At 41.5% G+C, this 20,930-nt stretch overlaps 1 protein-coding gene across 2 annotated transcripts in view; it reads left to right on the top strand.

Annotated features, from left to right (window-relative positions):
- Positions 1–3,243: 3,243 nt before the first annotated feature.
- Positions 3,244–20,930, top strand: part of LOC102931483 (probable ATP-dependent RNA helicase DDX60) — a 71,086-nt gene continuing 53,399 nt past the window's right edge. For both annotated transcript variants that reach the window (XM_027829276.3, XM_007067046.4), the window contains exons 1-8: positions 3,244–3,385; positions 6,833–7,155; positions 8,991–9,060; positions 10,956–11,145; positions 15,515–15,856; positions 17,145–17,261; positions 18,247–18,390; positions 20,410–20,568. In XM_027829276.3, coding sequence (XP_027685077.2) covers positions 6,936–7,155; positions 8,991–9,060; positions 10,956–11,145; positions 15,515–15,856; positions 17,145–17,261; positions 18,247–18,390; positions 20,410–20,568 — 1,242 coding nt within the window. In that variant the 5' untranslated portion in view covers positions 3,244–3,385; positions 6,833–6,935. The remainder of the gene's footprint in view (positions 3,386–6,832; positions 7,156–8,990; positions 9,061–10,955; positions 11,146–15,514; positions 15,857–17,144; positions 17,262–18,246; positions 18,391–20,409; positions 20,569–20,930) is intronic.

The raw sequence follows: 20,930 nt of genomic DNA, 5'->3' as shown, positions 1-20,930 counted from the left end.
GACTTTCTCCTATCTGCTCTTTGCTTCTCCATACTGTCTGAATTATTCACCTTCTGTGCTCTCTGTTCAAGGTCCAATGCAGCACTGACTTACAGGATCTCTGAGAATATGTACTCCAGAGTCGCCTTCTTTCTCCTCTTTCTCAGGGTCAGGCATTCCACACAATAAAATTTTGGACCCTATTTCCCAGAGTAATGGCACAGGGCAATGGTGCTGAGTGCTGGCACTATTTTCCAGAGGTGGAGGTGTTTTTAGCTGTTATCTCACTCCTGAAGGTAATGAAGGCACAGAGAGCACAGCTGCTGCTGATGTCCAAAAGCCACCTGGGCTCATATCCTGCTAGCCACAGTTCACACAAATGGTGCTAGACAAACTCATTGTGGAATAGCATGGGAAAATGTCCTACCATGGAGGCTGAAATAAGGCAGCCTTCCCTAGGAACCTTCAGGAGAGGATTGGAAAGTACTGCCATGAAAGTTTCGAGATATCTCAGAAGAATTCAAGGGACTTCCTTATATACATAAACAAACTGCTCCACGTGTGTTGCCTCCCTGCCTAACCTTACAAGAGAATGAAAAGCAAATAATAACTCTGCTTCTGTTTGTTGTATTGCTGCCTCTTCTTGTATGAGGAAATGCATGGGAAGTTCGTACCTGAGTCCTGATTAGTTTGGGGTTGGGCGCCATCTGTACATTTAGACATTTCAATGCAAAAGGCATTCACACACTTACCTGAGGTTCCTCCCCGTTCAACAGACTTGCCTGTGCTCAGCTGACGGGACTGGCTAAACCGCGGTGGAATCTCAAACAGGTCCTGACTCACAGCATAGCTGCATCCCCCAGACACATGTCCACCATCCTCCTCCTCCTCCTGGCTGTTCATGGCAGGGGTCTCTGTCTTGGGCTCCATCAAGGTATCTGCAGTGGTCTGTGGACTGCTTGTGGGGTCTCCACCAAGTATGGCATGCAGCTTATTATAAAAGCAGCAGGTCTGCAGCTTGGCACCAGATCAACTGTTGGACTCCCTGCCGGCTGCCACAATTCCTTCACTTTCACATGGCACGGCTGCTGCTCCCTGTCATTACCCTTTTCCTGAATCTCCCATGCAATCTGCTCAGAGATGTCCATGTTCCAATACCTTCTGTCTACTCCGGGTCAGAGCATATCTAAAGCATGTAACTGGCATGGCTGACTGGGTGGTGGCACACAACAATGGAGAGATGCCAGGGGTACTCACCAAGCTGGTGAATCACGAAAAGGCATTTCAAAATTATGGGGTTTTTAAAGTGGGGCCTGGCTTCTGGTCTCTGTGACCCTGGGCAGTGGAGTTCACAATTGTGACTGGACCTGTCAGTATCAGGCATTGTGGGACAGCTGCTGGAGGACTGTTAGGGTAGACTTAGGTCACACAGTATCCACACACACACTGTGTCAACCACAGTATGTTGACCATGGCTTCATGCCGTTCGGGGAGGTGATGTTACTGCATTGCCATAATGGACCACTTACATCAGTGAAAGACAATTTCAGTGAAGACATATGCACAATTAGGTTGGTGCAAGGCAACTCACATGAACGTAGCTTTCTAGCATAGACCAGCCCTCAGTTCCTGAGCCTGCTTCTCCCTCTGTCAAAGATCCTCATCTTTGATGCAAGGAAGTGAGCCATGGAGCTTAGGTTTTGTTCTTTTTTGGAGAAAAATGGAAATGATAAATCTGAGAATGTTGACATTTTCCATAGTGCTTTGGGGTTCCTGACCCAGCGCTGGAACCGAGAGGGGAGGCTTTAGCTGTGCTACATGGATCAGATGCTAGGGGATGGATCAGCTCTGTGTATTAATTTAGATAGAATATAAGGGAAGAGGAAAAGAACACACAAGATGGAGAATGGGGATGGGAGGGAGGTGAGGGCGACAAAGTTTCACATCCCAGGTGGTATTTGGGATTTAGACTGAGTAGTGGATGTGGCAATGTGATCTCTCTCTTTCTTTCTTTCTCTCTCTCTCTCTCTGGCCAAGTCTGGTAGGGGCCTCTCTCAGGATTAGGATAAAGAATCCAGGGTCCCAGTAGATGATGGGGGGTGAAGCCATGATAGTGAATCTCACTCCTTCCCTTCTCTTGTCTTTCAGTTAGCCAGTGTCATGGTACCAGCTCCCCCGACCCCCAAATCTTTTTTGAGGACCGCAAAAGGAAATGATGGGCAGAATAGCTCATCCCCTTATTATTTTGCAGGACTGACTTGGCCATCCCTTCTTCTGTCCAGAACACTCCGGTGCCAGGGGATTGTGTGGCGATAGCACAGAGCTGGCTCTGCAACAATGGTGGGAGCCTGCTGTGCCAGGCCAATTCACCAAGGAGAGACGGGAACCTTGTGGCCAATTTTGCACTAGCACAGCCTTTACACCACTTTGCAAAGCACAGCTGGTGCAAAGGGACCACAAAATGCTAGGGTGAAGTCACCTCTACAAGAAGGAATGTCTCCCAGAGGTAAACCAGGTAGTTTCAGTGTCAGCATCTTCTCTATTAAAAACATTTTTAAATTCCAGGGAAATTCAAAACCATAAAAAAACACCAGAAAAGCAGGATCATTCTAGTGGGCTAGGAGAAATTTGGAGCCATAAATTGGTTGGTTCGAAAAAGATTTGGGTGCCAGATCTGGGGCTTTCCAGCACTGTCATTTTGCGATATGGTCTGTGTTGGACAGCAGGAGCATTCCGCAGTAATGGTTCGGAGCAGATCAGCACAGCACACAAGGGCTGTCAGAAATGGTGGTTTGAAAGGGGAAGGGCCAGGGTGAAAGTGGGCCGGTAGGGGCTGGTACGGTGTACAGGTAAAAGGTGGCCGCGGGTACCAGCCCCTATGCAGCCGACGTTAAAGTGCTGCCCCGGCAAAGGACCCTCCTTAAAGCAGCGCTGTAACATCGTTGCCCCTTCCCACCCCCACCTCAGGCCCACTGAGGAGTTTTTTGTGCAGCGCTGCAACTGGCGAGGTCCTGCGCGCAAAGTGGCTTGGCAGCTGACACACGACTGCAGTTTGAGCGCAAAAAGCTGCTTTACTGCACAGAAACTTGCCAGTGTAGACAAGCCCTAAACCAACATCACTATAGCAATGTAAACCTGTGTGCATTAGCCCTCAGCGGGCAGACTTATCTCCAGGAGCTCAGAGTATCAGCAGTAGAGGGGTGCAGTTCTGGTCCTAAGTTTCACATGCCCGCTCCTCTCCTGCAGTGAATCAAAAGAAATTCCTGTTTCGTGTTTTCTGAGAATCGAAACTTACCCATGACAGCGCGGAGGCGCCTCCCACTCCATCCTGTCCGATCATAAACTCAGGAACAGGAGCAGCAGCTGCTCCCAGGTGCCTTCCCCGCTGGTTTCGCCCCCCGCACAGGTACGGTCTGCAGAGCGGAGCATCTCCTGCCTTCTCCGGTGCCGCTGCTGCTCTAGGGGGCGCGGAGCTGGAGGCTCGGACCAGGAAAGCCCCTGGCTGCGGGGGACTGGGATGCTCTTCGCTTCTTTGGGGCGCTAGCCGGGACTGCACACGGCTGGGAGGGGGAGTGAGCTGCTCCGGCAGGGGTTTCCTGAGGGGCGCAGGGCTTACAGGGCTGTCAGTGAGAAAGTCAGGGTGTGGGGAGCAGGGGATCTGAGGGTAGCAGCGGGGGGGCGGGGGGCCGGGGGGGTGTTTGCAAGTCCCTCCAAAGCCCTTGGATTCTTACTTTCTAAACGCCTCCGCCAATTTCCTACTGAGCAGAACAAGTTTTATTCTGAGTCCTATCTTTAATTGTCCCACCCTTTAGGTCCCTTAATTCTACCTGGTGCAAGCCCAGTTATGTCAGTACAGATGAAAGTGAAAGGAGAATTTGGTCCGTAGCTTGTACTAGGTTTGGGGAGAGAGAGGGTTGTCTGAACAGTGGGATGCACACTTGTGGCATCAGAAGTGATATATTAGTTATTATTTATATTAATTATTAGAGCCACTCTCAGAGATATAGTCCATACTGGTTCAGGGACCGATGCCTCCACAATTCAGCACATTTATAAGAGTGTCATTCTAAATCAGCATCTGATTTTGTTTTGAGCCACCTAGAATATTTCAAATATCTATGATTAATGACTTAAGGGTCTGGTTATGGCATAAATTCTTGTTAGATTCAATGAAACGTAGTAATGTGGTATGTAGTATGTTTGCTTCTAGGTGCCAGGAACTGTTCTTTATGAAGCGGGTGTACCAGCTTACCTTAAAGGAGATCCTGATACATTTTAGGTTATATTTAGCAGCTGTTTATAATCCTGTAAAATCAGGATAGTAACAAAAGGGTAACTTTTTCTGGTTTTCATCTGAAGGTTGTAACCAAATGTAGAAAATGTGGTCCAAGTGTTAGCACTCATCAGGGATAAAAATCATCAGTAACCCAATTTTCTTGCTTCTATCCTGTATTCTGTTCTTGCAGGATGCAAAGAATCCTGACTTTTAGTTTATTGGAAGCAGAAAAAAAGTAAATTCTTCATTTGATATTCTGAGCTGCCTGCACACATGAAACCAATATTATAATATGGCACTGTAGTTTATTATATTCCAGCCTTAAAAATGGTGGCATTGCTATCTCTCTGGGTTATGGTGGTTCAGGTGAAGTCACAAGCAGGAGAGATTTTGGCAAATATCTTCATAAAAAACACAAAAACCTGAGGATTTCAGTGACACTGAAAGAGAAACTCAAAGTCTAAGGTCCCCAGCGCAAATTAATTTGAATTTCTTCTCTTTGTGGTTAGTGGATATCTGAGTCCACATCATAAAACTACTGCATAACTGGCAGATGAAGGGAATGAATTTCAGGATTGGAATAACTGGGGTAGAGTTATGAAGTAGGACGAGTAAAATGAAAACCAGGGATTCTAGGAGCTCTTGGAACTTGGAGGAATCATGTGAATTAAAAAAAAGTAATGTTTCTAAAATCAAAATATCTTTTAAAATCACTTCCAATAAGTGACATTTGGGGCCTCTGTCTTGGAATCTGTTACACAGGAATTTAAAGGATCTTGCAGCATTCTCTGCTGACTAGTTTTCTTTATTTTGAAGTGGTGGCTTGATTAGTTACCCCTGTGCCAAAAAATTAAAAATTCTGCACACAATATTTTAAAATTCTGCAAAATTCTGAAAATTTTCTTTGTCAAATAAATGTGGAGGCTCCAGCATGGCACTGGGGAGCACAGGCCACTGGCTGCACAGAGGTGGGAGATCACTGTGCTGCTCCCAGGGCTGGCTCCAGGCACCAGCTTTCCAAGCAGGTGCTTTTCCAGGCATGGCGGCAATTTGGCGGCAGCTCCACCACTGTTGTGGCAGCAGCAATTCAGCGGTGACTGCTTGGGGCGGCAAAATTGGTAGAGCAGTCCCTGGCTGCTCCCCCTTGGAACATGGACTCAGCGGTGAGGCTGCACCCAACCGTGACACAGCGCAAGAACTGGGCCTGCCCCAGAAACACCCCAAGGCCCTGCCCCTCCATGCCAGGTGCACCAGGTGTGGGCAGGCAGGCTCAACAAAGCAGGATCCACGTGTGGAGGGGCTTAATGTGGGGGGATCCAGGTGTGGCTTGAGAGGGTTCTCAGTGGGGCAGTCTGGGTGCGGGTGGCTCAGTGGGGGATCCGGGTGCGGGGGGAGATCTGGCTGCACAGAGGCTTGTTGGGGGTTTTGGGGTACAACAGTAATTGGACTCTGCAGGGGGGGTCCTGGTGAAGGTGGTTGGGGCTCAGTGTGGGGGGCTCGGTGGGGGATCCAGATGCTGGAGGAGTGGGGTTCAATGGGGTGGAGATCCGGATGTGGGTAGCTCGTCTGGGAGGTCCCGGTGCAGGGGGAGTGGGGCTTATCGTGGGGAAAGGTTCTGAATGCGGGGGGAGGGGTGAGGCTTGGCAGGAGGGTCTGGGTATGAGGGAATCTGGATGCATGGCGGTTGGGGGAGCAACTCCCTGTACAAGAATTCCTTCCCCTGCAGCTGAGGAGTGATGGGTGCAGGAAGCAGGTGTGTGTGTGTGTGTGTGGGAGTTTGCAGAGCTTCCTGCAGCTGGGGGAGAAATCTGGGGATGGGTCTGACCCGGCCCTGGATACTGTGCAGGGGAAGAGGAAGTCCTGTCCTCCTCAGCCCACCTGGGACTAGCATCTGATCCCAGTGCAAGGGTAGGAGCCACCAGCTGGGTCTTCCCCAGTCTCATCCCCTACCCCACAGTGATTTACCTCTCTCCCAGTTGCCCTGTGAACTGCAAACATACTGCTGGGGAGGGTCTCATGACTGCTCTTGTGGCTACCCATTGCTTCCCCATCAGAAAGTCATTTTTCTGTGGGGAAGCAAAGAAATCTGCAGGGGGATATAAATTCTCTGCATGTGCAGTGGCGCAGAATTCCTGCAGGAGTAATTCGAAAACAAAAAACATAGTAGAGAAGCAGTTATATCTGGCAGACAGCTATCCTGAACACACATGTATTCATGCTAGAGCATAACATGTAGCCAACAGCACTATAGGTAAGTAGTATGAGGATTTGATAGGAATTATATGTTGTCTTTTTTTTTAATGGATCTGTATAGTTATTGAGCACAAGTGTGCAATAACAGACTCGATATCTATAAACTAATTCTTTCTGTTTAATCATCTAGGTTTTTATAATGTATACATTCCTTCCTTTGTCATAAGTCTAATATATTATTTTCTTTTGTTTAATATATGAAGTAAATTAGTAAATATTGTTGGCTTGGGCTCATGGCATTTTACTAGTGTCTTCTTCCAAAATTTTCAATGATTCTGCGGACATTGATTTAGTTAATAAGGTCCATAATCTTTGCCTTTACAGAAAAATATACGTTTCTTAAAAGGCATTTTGAAGACTAATAGTACATCTAATAAGCATCTGTAAGTTGAAGACTGACAGTGTCAAGAGTCGTAATAAAGCCATCATGGCTTCTGGAGGAACTGTTCAAGATGGCAGTGATGATGATGGTGGAGATCTCACAGCCCAAAACCTTGAACAAAAATCTGTGTCTTTTGAAGATCCAGTAGAAAATAAAAGTGGCTGCAGTGACTTTTCAAATGTGTTTTGCTGGGAACAGGAGATACAGCAGGTTTCAAGGGCCAGTGATTATAGCAGACAAGACAAGTACGATTTCAGAAATCCAGGTGAGAAGATACTTTCATTTTTGTTCATAATCATATCGCTAGCTTACGTGATTTTGAAAGGAGGCTTCATTCAAGATTTTATAGTTTTCACAGATTAACACTCATCTTCCAGTTCTGTGGTTATTTCTCAGACTTAGACTAGACTGAATGTCCCTGAGCTGTTTCTCAACATTAGACCAAAGTTCAGAAGTATGTTTATTTTACAAACTTCTGTATTTGTTTTTAGTAGAGACAAAAAAGAGAATATTTAAATGTGATGGGGTACAGTTTGAAGCAGTGGAGTGCTAAATCCTCTTCCATTTCTTTGGAAATTTACCACAAAGTTTTCTTCTAATAATTATGCCATTATTGAAGCAGAATGGAAACCAACTTACGTTCTCTGACACTCAACTCGATGGTATAAATTATGATGGGATAAATAAATTATGTCTCTCATCTGGCACTAATATGATGTGTAAAACACAAAGCTAAGATTCAGTCATGATTATTTTAATCAAATTCTTCAACTTCTGGTTAGGGAGTAATAAAGAGCTTAAGGGATCTTTCAGATGACTGGCGCTAACTGAAATATAAAATCTTTACAAACAGACCATGATTCTTGAGTCTGGCCAACCTGTATGCCACCATTGTACTTCCCCAATCCCTAAATCTGGTTATCATGATGCAAATTAGATTAGCCTCATGTCTGACGAAGGATCATTCATCACAGTGCTCTCTGGTCATGCCTGATCTTGCTGTTGGCACACACCCAACGTGCCCCCTATGCTGGCTTTATGTCATACCACATCCACAATAGGTGGATCTCCAGATGCCATATTAATACAGCTTTATGGCCCCTTCTTGCCACTGGAGGATCTGGCTTCAACTGTTGAGACTGAAATTTTCTATGCTGGGTGCCTACTTCAAACTGAACTCTTTCTTTGAAAGTTTCACTAAAAACAGTTCAATCATTCAGAGAATGAAATTAGGAAAAATATGTTGTTTTTTACTAAGTAATTTTTAGAATACCTTGTTTTATAAGCTGGTGTGTGTGTGTGTGTGTGTGTGTGAAGACAAGCTGCAAGGAGAGGGGAAGAGGCAAAAACTAGCTGTGGGGAAATAGGGCAGAGACAGACTGTGGGGGGTATATATTAGGGTCATACGTGCAGGGACAGGCAGGACAAATAGGGAAAGCATTAGATGCAATAATGTGCCCATTAGAGCAATCTGCCTTCCAGAATCTGTATGGAACCCAAGATTACTGAGTTGCTACATTCCTCTGCTCTCAGCAAATAGCTGTGAAATCCACTAGCAAAGAGTGTGGCCTTTGTGAAATCCACTAGCCTCATTCCCATTTAGTGGCTGGTCTGGTCTACATAGAAGATAATAGCCTAATACTGCTCAGTTACTGGATTAACTCAAGTGGTAGAGGTTTGTGTTGTGTACCTAAAGGTCCCAGCTCGTGACATATAACCCATCAATTTGTTTCCATGTGATGGACTTTCTGTTTTTTTTCAGTTTTTTTTAAACTTAGGAAATTATATTTAAAAAAACATTAAGGTTGCAAAATTGAGCACACAAGACAGGAAATGCCAGAATTAAGGTTGCCTCTCCTGTTGCATATGCATTATGATACAGTCTTTACTTACATGATTACATGCTATTTTTTCCCGTGAAAAACCTTAATTTTTGCATTTCCTAACTTCTGAGTGCTTGAGTTGCAATCATAATGCTCTTTTAACAGCTTTTTCACATGTAATACAATAGAATGAGAGAGTGATTAGATATAGGCTGACTCTTTGATCATATAACTCTTGTGACTGATTGCTAAGAAAAATGTTTTATTAATTTTTTAGAACTAGACAAACATATAGGACTTCTGGAGAAAATATCTGACTTAATTTTGAACGACATACCAAAAGCTGAGTAAGTATGGTTGCAATTACTTGAGCTGAAAAAAATGCAAAGAGAAATTGTCAATCAAGAGAAGAATTTCAGTAAGACTCAGAAGATGGCGGTGCTACTGCACACACTATCTACAGTCCACACAGCTACATTTAGAGAGTGGCACCCAAAATTTGCATACCTGAGGACCATATTCAAAAGTGTTCAAGGGCTGTGTTCAAGGGTTGCACCTAGCTTTTCCATCTCTGATCTACAAACATCCTAGATACCACTTTCCCTCAGATTATATAACAAATCACTATACTATGATTCAAAGTAGAGCTGGATGGCAATTTTCAAACTGAATGTTTTTCCATCAGAAAATGTGGAGTCATTGAAATTGAAACATTCTGTGGGAACATGTCAATTTCAACAATATTTTGTTTAGAAAAAAATCTTAAATTATATTATAAATTATGAAATACAAATATAATATATTATACAAATAATAAATATTAAATAAAATATACAAATTCAAAGTAACAAAAATAAAATGACAAAATACATATAGAAAATGAAAATATATGAAAATAAAATGAAAGTCAAATTCAAAATGAAATGTTTTGATTGACCCAAAATGATTTTTTAAAAATTTGTATTTAAAAGGACATCTGAAAAAAATCATTATGATTTGGAATGAAAACAAATTTTGAAATCACAGAATTTCACACAAAACAGAACTTCTGGTCCTCAGTCAGCTTTTGTTCCCTGCTTGCTGAGTAAAAAATAGAAAAAATCAAAATCAGCCAGAGACAAACCAACCTGGCAAGTTCCTTGAATATGGAATCAGGACAGGGCTTTATTAATATACTCCCTTCCCAGCTGACAGCAGTGGCATATAATGCCTTTTATCCAAGTCTGGCTCAAAGCCTGCAACCATTCTTCTGATGTAGACTTTGCCAACATTATCCATTCATTTGTAATCTCAAACCTGCTTTGCTGCAATGCATTCTACTAAGGGTAGCGCCTGTAAAGCAACTAGGGACTAGTCCACTGAATGCATCCAATGAAGTGAGCTGTAGCTCACTAAAGCTTATGCGCAAATAAATTTGTTAGTCTCTAAGGTGCCACAAGTACTCCTTTTCTTTTTGCAACTAGAGTCTATAGCTCTTGAGTAGAATGGACCGCTGTAAGCAAACAATACCAGTGACCTGTGGTCCCAGAATACAATATGATCCGAATAGCTTAAATAGGTAGATTCATTAGTTAGCAGAGATGAAACCAACTGTTTTGGCATTGTACAAGAAAAGATATCAATTATTTTGTTAGACACTTCAAAAAGGGTCCCTATGAAGATTAAATTTATCTTGTTGACATGGTTTGTAACCATACTTTGGGAGCCTGGTTTTCAGAAGCAGACATTTAAACTGTATATTCTGATCCTATATTTGCATATGAAAATAGGCAGTTTTGCTTTCACGTATATGTTTGGAATGGCACAGTACTTTTTTTTTTTAGCAAATATTGGCTATGTGTAAATAGCTCATGTTGTTCAGTTTTACAAGTTACACCCTACACTCTTTATCTATTTAGTTTTATGTGAGTCACTCCGCTGATCACTGCCTGGAACATTTCTAGGGCTGACGATGCCCTTGTCTGCTTTTTACAATGGTATAAGGTGTGTAGAAAATTCATATCATACAAACATTCCTTATAGCAGACGATAGGAATGTTGTAAATATAATCGGAGACAACATGGTGACACTGTTTTTGACTGAGTTACTGATCTTATTTTTCTCATAGAGAACTGGATCATTGTGTTTGTTTAAGATTTATTTTTTAAACTGCTACTTTTTACATTTCCTCAAGTACAGTGTATTGTTTCCACATTGATGTTAAATTGTACTATTTGTTGCCATATGCATTCTTTGTTCCAGGTATGTAAGTTTACTCAATGATTACGTTGAATCTGAGTTTTTTCTGATTGATGGAGATTCATTATTCATCACCTGCATAAGTGAACAAACATTACTGCCAGGACAGAACCTGCACTTCTTTTACCTGGTAGAACGCTTTCTACTGGATTTAACAAACAAAGGAGCAAAATACATCATTGTTTTCTTCAAGGTAACAAATACATGATTTTTGCAATGAATGATTGAATTCTTGCACTATATTTCTTCACTAGAGAAAAGTGTTCATTCATAATACATTAGGTAGTCTTTAAGCAATAAGACAATAAAGGTCAAATTCAGACCTTTAGCTAACGTCTCCCCCAAAAGGTTCACAATTAGCCATGCAAAAGTAGTTTTTAGAGTGTGTTGCAAAGTTTTCAGTGAAACAGTTTTTCATCAGAAAATGGCAGTTCATCAAAACTGAAACTTTTTGCCTGAATGTACCAGATTCAATGAAAATTTTGTCAGGCAAGATTTCCCAGGTCCAGGATGAAGTGCCTTTGTGTGCTTAATCCAGAATAGCCAAATGGCTGGGGTACTCACCTAGGATGTGGGAGGCCTAGATTCAACTCCCTGCTCTGCCTGATTTAGATGAGAGACTTGAACCTGGATCTCCCACATCCAGGCGTGGCATCCTAACCACCAGGGTACTAGCTATTTTGGAAGTTTGGTTTCTCACTTTGATGAAAAGACTTGGTTCCGTCCTGATGCAGGATGGTAAAACCATTTCCTGCCCAGCTCTAGTAGTTTTATTGTGAGCCTGAGAATGTATTCATGCAAATTACTCATAACAAATGCATCTGTATTCCCAGCAGGGAATTCCTAGATGTTCACAGGAGTATGTGATAAAATACATAGACTATTACCCAAGCCCTGCTACTAAATGTTCATATTATATATCCAGCCTAGGAGGATCTTTAGTTGCATCTCATGGTCCTCAGTCAGTTGCATCTTTATGAGCAAGCATCTGTGGACAGTTTGAATTCTCAATTTGGGCCTACAAGTATTCTCTCTGGTGTTTGATTAATCTATGTGGCTGATTTTTTTTTTTTTTTTTTTGCCACTAGGTAACACAATATTGTTTTTTCTTTCCTACTTCTTTCAGAAGGGAGTTGGTTTTGGTTAATTTTAGTTTTCTGTATTATCCATGGGTTGAAATGGAACATACCTATGGAATGTAGTACTGAACAAGGATTACTGTTCATTTTTATTCCTTGTGTTGATTTTGTTTTTACTTCAAGCATTTTTTGAGAGATACACACTATTTCCAGCCCATGGCAACAAAAAATAACACTGTGAGATTAAGGCAAATTGGAAACTAATTGGAAACTTGAGGGAGTCAACAAGCATGTGGACAAGGGAGATCAAGTGGATACAGTGTACTTAGATTTTCAGAAAGCCTTTGACAAGGTCCCTCACCAAAGACTCTTAAGCAGAGTAAGCTGTCATGGAATAAAAGAGAAGGTCCCCTCATGGACTGGTAACTGCTTAAAAGACAGAAAACACATGGTAGGAATAAATGGTCAGTTTTCACTATGGAGAGAGGTAAATAGTGATGTCCCTCAGGGGTCTGTACTGGGACCAATCATATTCAACATATTCATAAATGATCTGGAAAAAGAGGTAAACAAAAGGATCTCACAAAAGTAGGTGACGGGGCAACAAAATGGCAGATGAAAATAAAGTTGATAAATGCAAAGTAAAGGACATTATGTTTTCCAATCCCAATTCTACATATAAAATGATGGGGTCTAGATTAGCTGTTACCACTCAAGAAAGAGATCTTGGAGTCATTGTGGATAGTTCTCTGAAAACTCCATGTGCAGTGGCAGTCAAAAAAGCGAACAGAATGTTGGGAATCCTTAAGAAAGGGATAAATAATAAGACAGAAAATATTATATTGCCTCTACATAAATTCATGGGATGCCCACATCTTGAATACTGTGTCCAGATGTGGTCACCCCATTCAAAAAAGATATATTGGAATTGGAAAAGATACAGAAAAGGGCAACAAAAATAATTAGGGGTATGGGGTGGCTTCTGTATGAGAGATTAATAAGACTGGGACTTTTCAGCTTGGAAAAGAGATGACTAATGGGGGATATGATAGAGGTCTATAAAATCATGACTGGTGTAGAGAAAGTTGATAAGGAAGTGTTGTTTACTACTTCTCATAACACAAGAACTAGGGGTCACCAAATGAAATGAAAAGGCAGCAGGTTTAAAACAAACAAAAGGAAGTATTTTTTTCGCACAACCCACAGTCAACCTGTGGAACTCCTTGCCAGAGGATGTTGGGAACGCCAAGAGTATAACAAAAAAGAACTATATAAGTTCATGGAGGATAGGTACATCAATGGCTGTTAGCCAGGATGGGCAGGGATGGTGTCCCGAGCCTCTGTTTGCCAAAAGTTGGGAATGGGCGACAGGGGATGGATCACTTTATGATTACCTGTTCTGTTCATTCCCTCTGGAGCACCTGGCATTGGCCACTGTCGGAAGACAAGATACTGGGCTAGATGGATCTTTGGTCTGATCCAGTATGGCCGTTCTTATGTTATTCTTGGTGATATTTGGGCATCTCAGTAGTTTGAGGGTGTCAGTAATGCTTTCACTGAATAGATTTGCTAACAAAAGATTTTTCTTTCTCTATCAAGACATTTAAGTGGTAAATTAATGACATTTTAAATTTACTTCATTCTTTTACACAGCCTAATATCTTTCAGATTTAATTATGAAGTTAGGAAAAATTACTGTAAAATTAAAGCTTATATATATGTTGACTTGTTCACATAGGCCCTAGCAATTCCCCCCACCCCCAACTCTGATAAAATCATGTGTGCATAATAGTATGAAATTAGATTAAGGTAAAAAGAAACTGTAGAGTGTAGCTCGGGTACCCTTCCAACTGTGAATCTGTAATTAATTTCTTTAGTCAATATCAATATGGAAATATATAAAAGTTGAAATTCATATCCTCTTTTTCTTGCATCTGTACAGAGAAAGTAAAAGCTTTGAATATTCTAATTTTACTTAAATATTTTAAGTCAGGTTATATTATAGAGCAAGCACAATTTTAAAGTAAATTAAAAAGGGGATAAGGACCATGGTAAGAGACCCATCAAGTGAGGAATAAAGTAGTGAAGCATCTACCACTGGACATCATCCAAGATAAGATACTGAACTAGAATGGCCATTGGTCTGATCCAGCTTCGCAATTTCTAGGTTTTTAACTACAGTGTGTCTAACTCTAATTTATGTACATTTTGGGGATACTTTGAGTATCTACCTATATATTGGTATTCTGGTAATGTGAATAAGATGTAGAGGATCCAAATCTTGAATCTGAGAAGTCTGGTTTCCACCACTTTCCCTGGAGCAAAGCAGATTTAAGCTCTATAATTCAGGTTGGTGGAGGATCTCCTAGGCATGGGGTTGATCTACTGCAGAGACTCTCAACCTTTCAAGACTACTGTATCCCTTTCAGGAGTCTGATTTGTCTTGTGTACCCCCAAGTTTCACCTCACTTAAAAACTACTTGCTTGCAAAATCAGACAAAAATACAAAAGTGTCACAGCACACGAGTACTGAAAAATTGCTTACTTTCTCTTTTCTACCATATAATTATAAAATAAATTAATTGGAATATAAATATTGTACTTACATTTCAGTGTACAGTATAGAGAGCAGTATAAACTAGTCACTGTCTGTATGAAATTTTAGTTTGTAATGACTTTGTTAGTTCTTTTTATGTAGCCTGTTGTAAAACTAGGCAGATATCTAGGTGAGTTGATGTACCCCCTGGAAGACCTCTGCGTGCCCCTGGTAGAAGACCACTGTTCTAGTGGCTCCTGTTTTGGCATCTACACCTGATCCATGGTGCAGGGCAAGTTCCCAGTGGAAAGGGTGTGTGACCAAGCAGTCCTTGCACTCCGGTGATCCTCAGAACAACCTTGGCATGTGTAGTCCCAGCCTGAGGAACTGGCCCAAACCACTGACACATAAATCCCCAGCTGTACCAGTTGCTCACTAGGCACAGCCAAGAATCTGGCCCACAAGCTTTTGCTTCCACTCTTTATGTCAGCAGAATCGTTTAATGTCTCCTTATGTTTTCTGTCTAGAAACTGATGCTGCCAATGCTTCTGCACACAAGTAACCTTGAACATATACAGCTCTCAATGGCACTGGTGTAAATCCACAGTAACTCCATAGCTGTGCTGAAGTCAATAGAGATTCTATGGATTTACACTAATGTAAGTGAGAGCATGATCGATCCAATAAGACTATTCGTGTGGCTAAAGGTTAGCAGGACTGGGCCCCCAATTTAAATTATTGTCTTATTTGGAAGTTATTAAAATTACATAACGTAAAGTGTTATTTTCATGTCCTGTTAATTCAAAGTAATAGCTCCAAAGCAGATAATATGAAGATGTACATACAAAATATGTCATTACTAAGAATTAACATGTTTATACTCTAGTTGCAGCTAATTGAAATTGTTAATCTGTATAAAAATATAATTTTACTTCATTTTTTTACAGGATGCAGAGCATGCATATTACAGGCATCCGACTCTCCTGTCCTTACGTACTACACTGATTCTCCATCTTCAGCACAGTACTGATGCTGTCATTCACACTGAATTTTCCAACTTTTTAGAAGGGAAGTGGCAATCTTTCCTGCAAGAAAGTTACCCATATTTTATAATAATCTCTGATGATGGACTGACTAAACTACAGACAAGCTTTCTCAATTTATTTATCATTCATGCCTTGTCAAAAAGAATCAATGTTGTCCTTACTTCTGGACAAGAATCAGATTTTATCAGAGTTTATGGATATCATATCCATGGCATGTATAGGCACAAGGAATTTTTCTCTCAGGTAAACAATATATGAAATCTTTACTGATATTTAATAGAGAAATTTAATATTTAAGCAGTGTAGTAGATCTTGCCTGAAAATGACTTTGAGAGCTAAGGCCTTGTCTATATTTGAAAACTTACAGTAGTGTAATGAAAAATTGACTTAGAGATAGGCTGTAAACTCTCTGGGACAGGGACTAAGTTGAGTATGCACACAGAATGTGATGTTAAATAAATATCAGACAAGGAGAAATGAGTGCATGAGTAGATTATGGCATAGCTAAAATGGTATGGGGTGTGTCATGTGACTTCCAAGTTATTCTTTTTTTCTGTTTTTGCATTAATATTTATTATTTATTATTATTAATATTATTTTATTATTTATTTTATACTTTGTAGTTTGTGGGATTGTGTGGGAAGGCAAGGTTTGAGGAGGTACTGAAGGTTTATTGCATATAGGTTCAATGAGGATTTTCTTGGAGTAGGGGGCACTGTAGGGGAAGTCATGGAAAAGGAGACAAAGTGTGTGAGTGGAAAGTGGTAGGCAGTAGAAAGAATCTAGAGAAATGGAAAAGGCAAAGCACAGAAGCTGACTGGTAGAGTGGCAGTTGGCAAATGAGGAGCTGTAGGCTGGGGCAGAGCCTCTACATTCAGTACAGAAAGCGACCTTTATTTAGTTTAATGGCCCATATGTATGCAAAGCCCTTTTTGAGCTCATCCACAAGGCCTCTACCCTCTCCACATTTAAGCCCCTCTGAGAGATCAATTTGTTGTAATGCCTGTACAAAACTTGCTGATAGACAATACCATACTTGAGGAGTAGATTGGGAATTTGTGTATATTTGTTAGCTAAATTTGTGGTGCCTTTTCCCCCTGCCTGCTCTTTGTGTTTAGATTGTGAGCCAGTTGGGGCAAGGATTGTGCTTTCTTCACAATAAACTACTCACTCATGAGCTACAGGCCAAAAAATATTAGCATAAATTAATCCTCACATAATTTTGAACAGATATACTCAAAAAAATCACAATCTCTTCACAGAAAATACATGAACAGAAAAGAGTGAAATTCATCACCACCTTCTCTACTCTGAATATTGAGTTCTACAATATGTACCCATTATAACATTTTTTTGGGAGGAACTGTATCAGTACTCCAAATTGGTATTAACATGTGTATTTTCCAGTTCAGCCTTTTTGAATGACCTAAAAAAGTCATAATATTCTAATAGCATGTACATTTAAAAATAAAATGGTTGAATTTAGAAGATAAAAAGCTTGATTTAAAAAATAAACTATATATTTTTTAAGCACCGAGAAGAGATTCCGTTTGTTTTCCAAACACTGGTTAAAGACTTGCAGGAATCCAGTACAGCAGCATTACTTTCTCTCTCTGGACATTCAAGTGTGAAGGACATGGAAAAAGAGGTACTTCATTTTGTTACTTCAGTCAAAAACTTGAAAGGGTTTCTACCCAAATCCTCCATATATACTTTTGGAAAATGTCTTAGGAATGTTGTAATATGAAAAAAAAAGTGAAAAATGGAAAGCTGAAAATCCATTGTGAGGGTTCCACTTTAAAAATGTAAACTGGAAAGTATAAAAATGCACACAGTTATGTTCAGCAAAAGATCTAAGTAGCTCCTCTTATCAGCTTCAAAATTAAATGTATTTTATACCTTCAAATCTGCCTTACTCTAAAACTGTAATATATAGTATTGTTGTATTACTTTTTTACTAAAAATTCCTTTTTTATGGTGATTGGCATATCATTTATTTATTTTTAAATACTACATGTATCTTATTTAGCATACGTGTACACTTTGTGAGTGATATATTATTGCTAATGAGTATGTTTGATTCTCTTTTTATCTGGAGGATAGACTACAATATAGGTCCCCAGGGCTGGCTCTAGTGTTTTTGCTGCCCCAAGCGGCCAAACACCAAACTTGCCGCTGAACACAGTGGCGGAGTGATGGTGCGGCCGCTGAATTGCCGCCGAGCGTGAAATGCACTATGACAGAGCGGCTGCCGAGGGCGGATTGCCGCCCTAGAGCCCGACGTCCTGCTGCTCCTTTACATTTGCTGCCCCATAACTTAAGTATATTAATAACTTTGCTCAAGATTAAGCACATGGATAAGTGTCTGCAGGATTAGTTCCTGATCTAAAGATTATTTAAATCAGTGGAATGACTGCCATTGACTTCAATACTTCAATACTGCAAGGTGTTGGCAAATCATCCTTCACCTCTATAGGGAGGCATCATTCTTATTTCTCTAGGCCTGTGACTAAATATTTCACTCATGTGATTTTGGTCCCTGTTGGCTTCTTTGCCTATCATGTTTTTAAAAAGAGAAAACTCTTCCTTTAAAATTCTCCTCATATATTTAATTATATATTTAATGATACCAGGTTTGTGAGACATTATCCCAGCTCAAGCATGTTTGGCCAGAAATATCTGATATTCGACACATTGTCTGCATTGTCACATGTGCACTGGGGCTGAGAACGTACAGTAGGTTACAAAAGAAACACCAGGCTACCATTCGAAAACAGGTAGGATTTTCAGTTAGCACAAACTCTTGCTTTTTTCTTTTCTTTCCCTCACCTTGAGGGGTGTGATATTTTAGAGGTATGCATTTTCCCTATGGCATATGTTCAGTGTGTTATCCATCTACTCCTATAAACTATTATTACAAAATATTTCTACATAAAAGCCTGTTAGTGGAACACAAATAATTTCCAGAAAAGCAGCAATTAACATACACAGAAATAAATATCTCTGGAGCTATTTCAAATACAGACTAGAATGCTTTGTTCCATACAGGATGTGGAGCTCTATGCCATCATATATGCCTTTTAAAAGATTAAATGGAATGAGTCAGGGTATTTAATAACCCCAGTGTTGCTAAATCTCACAATTTTATCATGACTCTTCCTATATCTAATGTTTCACTTAAAGTCCCAGCTTTTTAAAGACAAGTGCTTACGAGACTATCTCAGCTTTCTTTCAATGCAAAGTGAGTTTCTAGCTCTCATGGTTGCGTAGAAAGATTTAAAAATGAGACCAAAGTGCAGCCTGAAGGCTCCAAAACTAGAAAGCAAATTAGAAGAACCTAATATTTACTCGTATCAAAAATTTTGAAGATTTTTCTGCCAATCTCATGATTTTTGAGGGTCTTGATTTTTGAACATTTGGGGTTAGAAGTACTGTTACCCTGAGCACTATACATCACAGACCAGTCATGGCAACCTTAACTGCTCCCCAATGTATACATCTGGGGTAAGACGTGCTTGAAGTCTGGCATTCTCATAGGAGCAGACTTAAGGTAGCAATGTGTGATTTATGGTGTATGCTGGTGAAGTCAGTATCTCCTGATAGAGGAGTAGAGAGTTAGATTTCTTAATTTTTCATGTCCTTGCTTGTGTTGGGTATGTTATGTGTAGACAAACTTTTACTTACATATAATATGGTCTTTTATACCTCCGGGTTTAACAAGTATTGACCAGAGCTACAGAGTTGGCCTTGCATTTTGCACTCAGTCTTTGAGGCACAAATAATTTGAGACAATGTTGTAGGTGCAAAATAATTGTGGATGGAACTGATCTCATTAATAAGTGTAGCTACTTGATCATGCCAATAGATGAAGTCAGATTGAGTGGGGTGGGGAACCTATTGCCCATGGGCCAGATCCATCCCACTGCTTCATTTCATCTGGCCAGTAGCAAGTCTCTGCACCATGAGCCAGAAGTCCTGAGCCTCAGCACCCCTACCCTCCCACCCCCACACAGGGCTGGAGCTGCGACTGCTGGCTTGCTGGGTTGCCAGAAGTCTGGCTGGCTGCGCTCAGCTCCCGGTAGCGACGAGCATGTGCCTGCGGCCCTTAGCAACAGGGGAGATCAGGGAAGCTCTGCCCACCCCCAGCGCTGGCTCCACAGTTCCCATTGGCCAGGAATTGTGGTAAATGGGCACGACGCATAGCCTCCTGGCCCCTCCACGTAGGGGCTGGACATGGCAGACACTTCTGGGAGCAGTGCAGAGCCCTGGCAGGCAGGGAGCCTGCCCTAGCCCCACTGCACCACCGACCAGGAGCCACCTGAGCTAAGTGCCACGCGGCCAGAGTTCACACCCCAAACCCCCTGCCCCAGGTTGGAACCCCCTCCCACACTCTAACTCCCTCCCAGACTCCAAATCCCCACCCACACCCCAACCCCCTGCCCCATCCTGGAGCCCCCTCCCACACCCTGAACCCCTCATTTCTGGCCCTACCCAAGCCTTTGCGCTCCCTGAACCCCATGGGGCTGGAGCCACGCTGCTGTGGGGAGAAGCGCCAAGCCTCCACACCCCCCTGTGGGGCTGTATGTGGCCCGTGACTGATTTTTTGTGTGAGTCAGTGGCCCCTGATAGAAAAATGGTTCCCCACCTCTGGTCTAAAAGAACAATTCTATATGTCTGTAGTTATGTCTGCAAAATAGCAGATGCAAAATGGAAGGTCAGATTGAAGCTCCTTTCAAAATATGAATTGCAAAATAGGTTGCATGTAGGCATGATACTTTTTGTTTGTGTTTATACAGGAGAAGAGTAGGGAAATAACACCAGAAGAAGCTGAAGACCTAATCAGGATGTATTGCCTGAGTGTGGTTTTTCTTTTCCATTTACCTCTTTCACAACGAGCTCGGGTTAGATTAATCAGTTACCATTGGAGTAAACAAGCTTTCACATTTATACAAATGGTAGGCATTGCATTTTCATTGTTTGTACTTTTAGTTCTTATTTATTAACAATAGACACAACGGATGGGATCCACGAAGGGACTTAGGTGTTGTAACACTTGAGGACAGGTCTACAGTATGGGTCTAAGTCGACCTAAGTTACGCAACTCCAGCTATGTGAATAATGTAGCTTGAGTCGACGTACCTTAGATCGACTTATTGCAGTATCTACACTGCGCTGGATCAATGGGAGGAACGCTCCCGTTGACTTACCTTATGCTTCTCATTCCGGTGAAGTACCGGAGTCGATGAGAGAGCGATCAGCGGTTGACAAGACCCACTACATCGACCCCCAGTGGATCTATCGCTGCGCGTCAATTCCC

The sequence above is a fragment of the Chelonia mydas genome, chromosome 4 (genome assembly GCF_015237465.2).
Source record: "Chelonia mydas isolate rCheMyd1 chromosome 4, rCheMyd1.pri.v2, whole genome shotgun sequence".
Taxonomy (NCBI): Eukaryota; Metazoa; Chordata; order Testudines; family Cheloniidae; genus Chelonia; species Chelonia mydas.
This window is presented reverse-complemented; position numbering and strand designations above follow the sequence as displayed.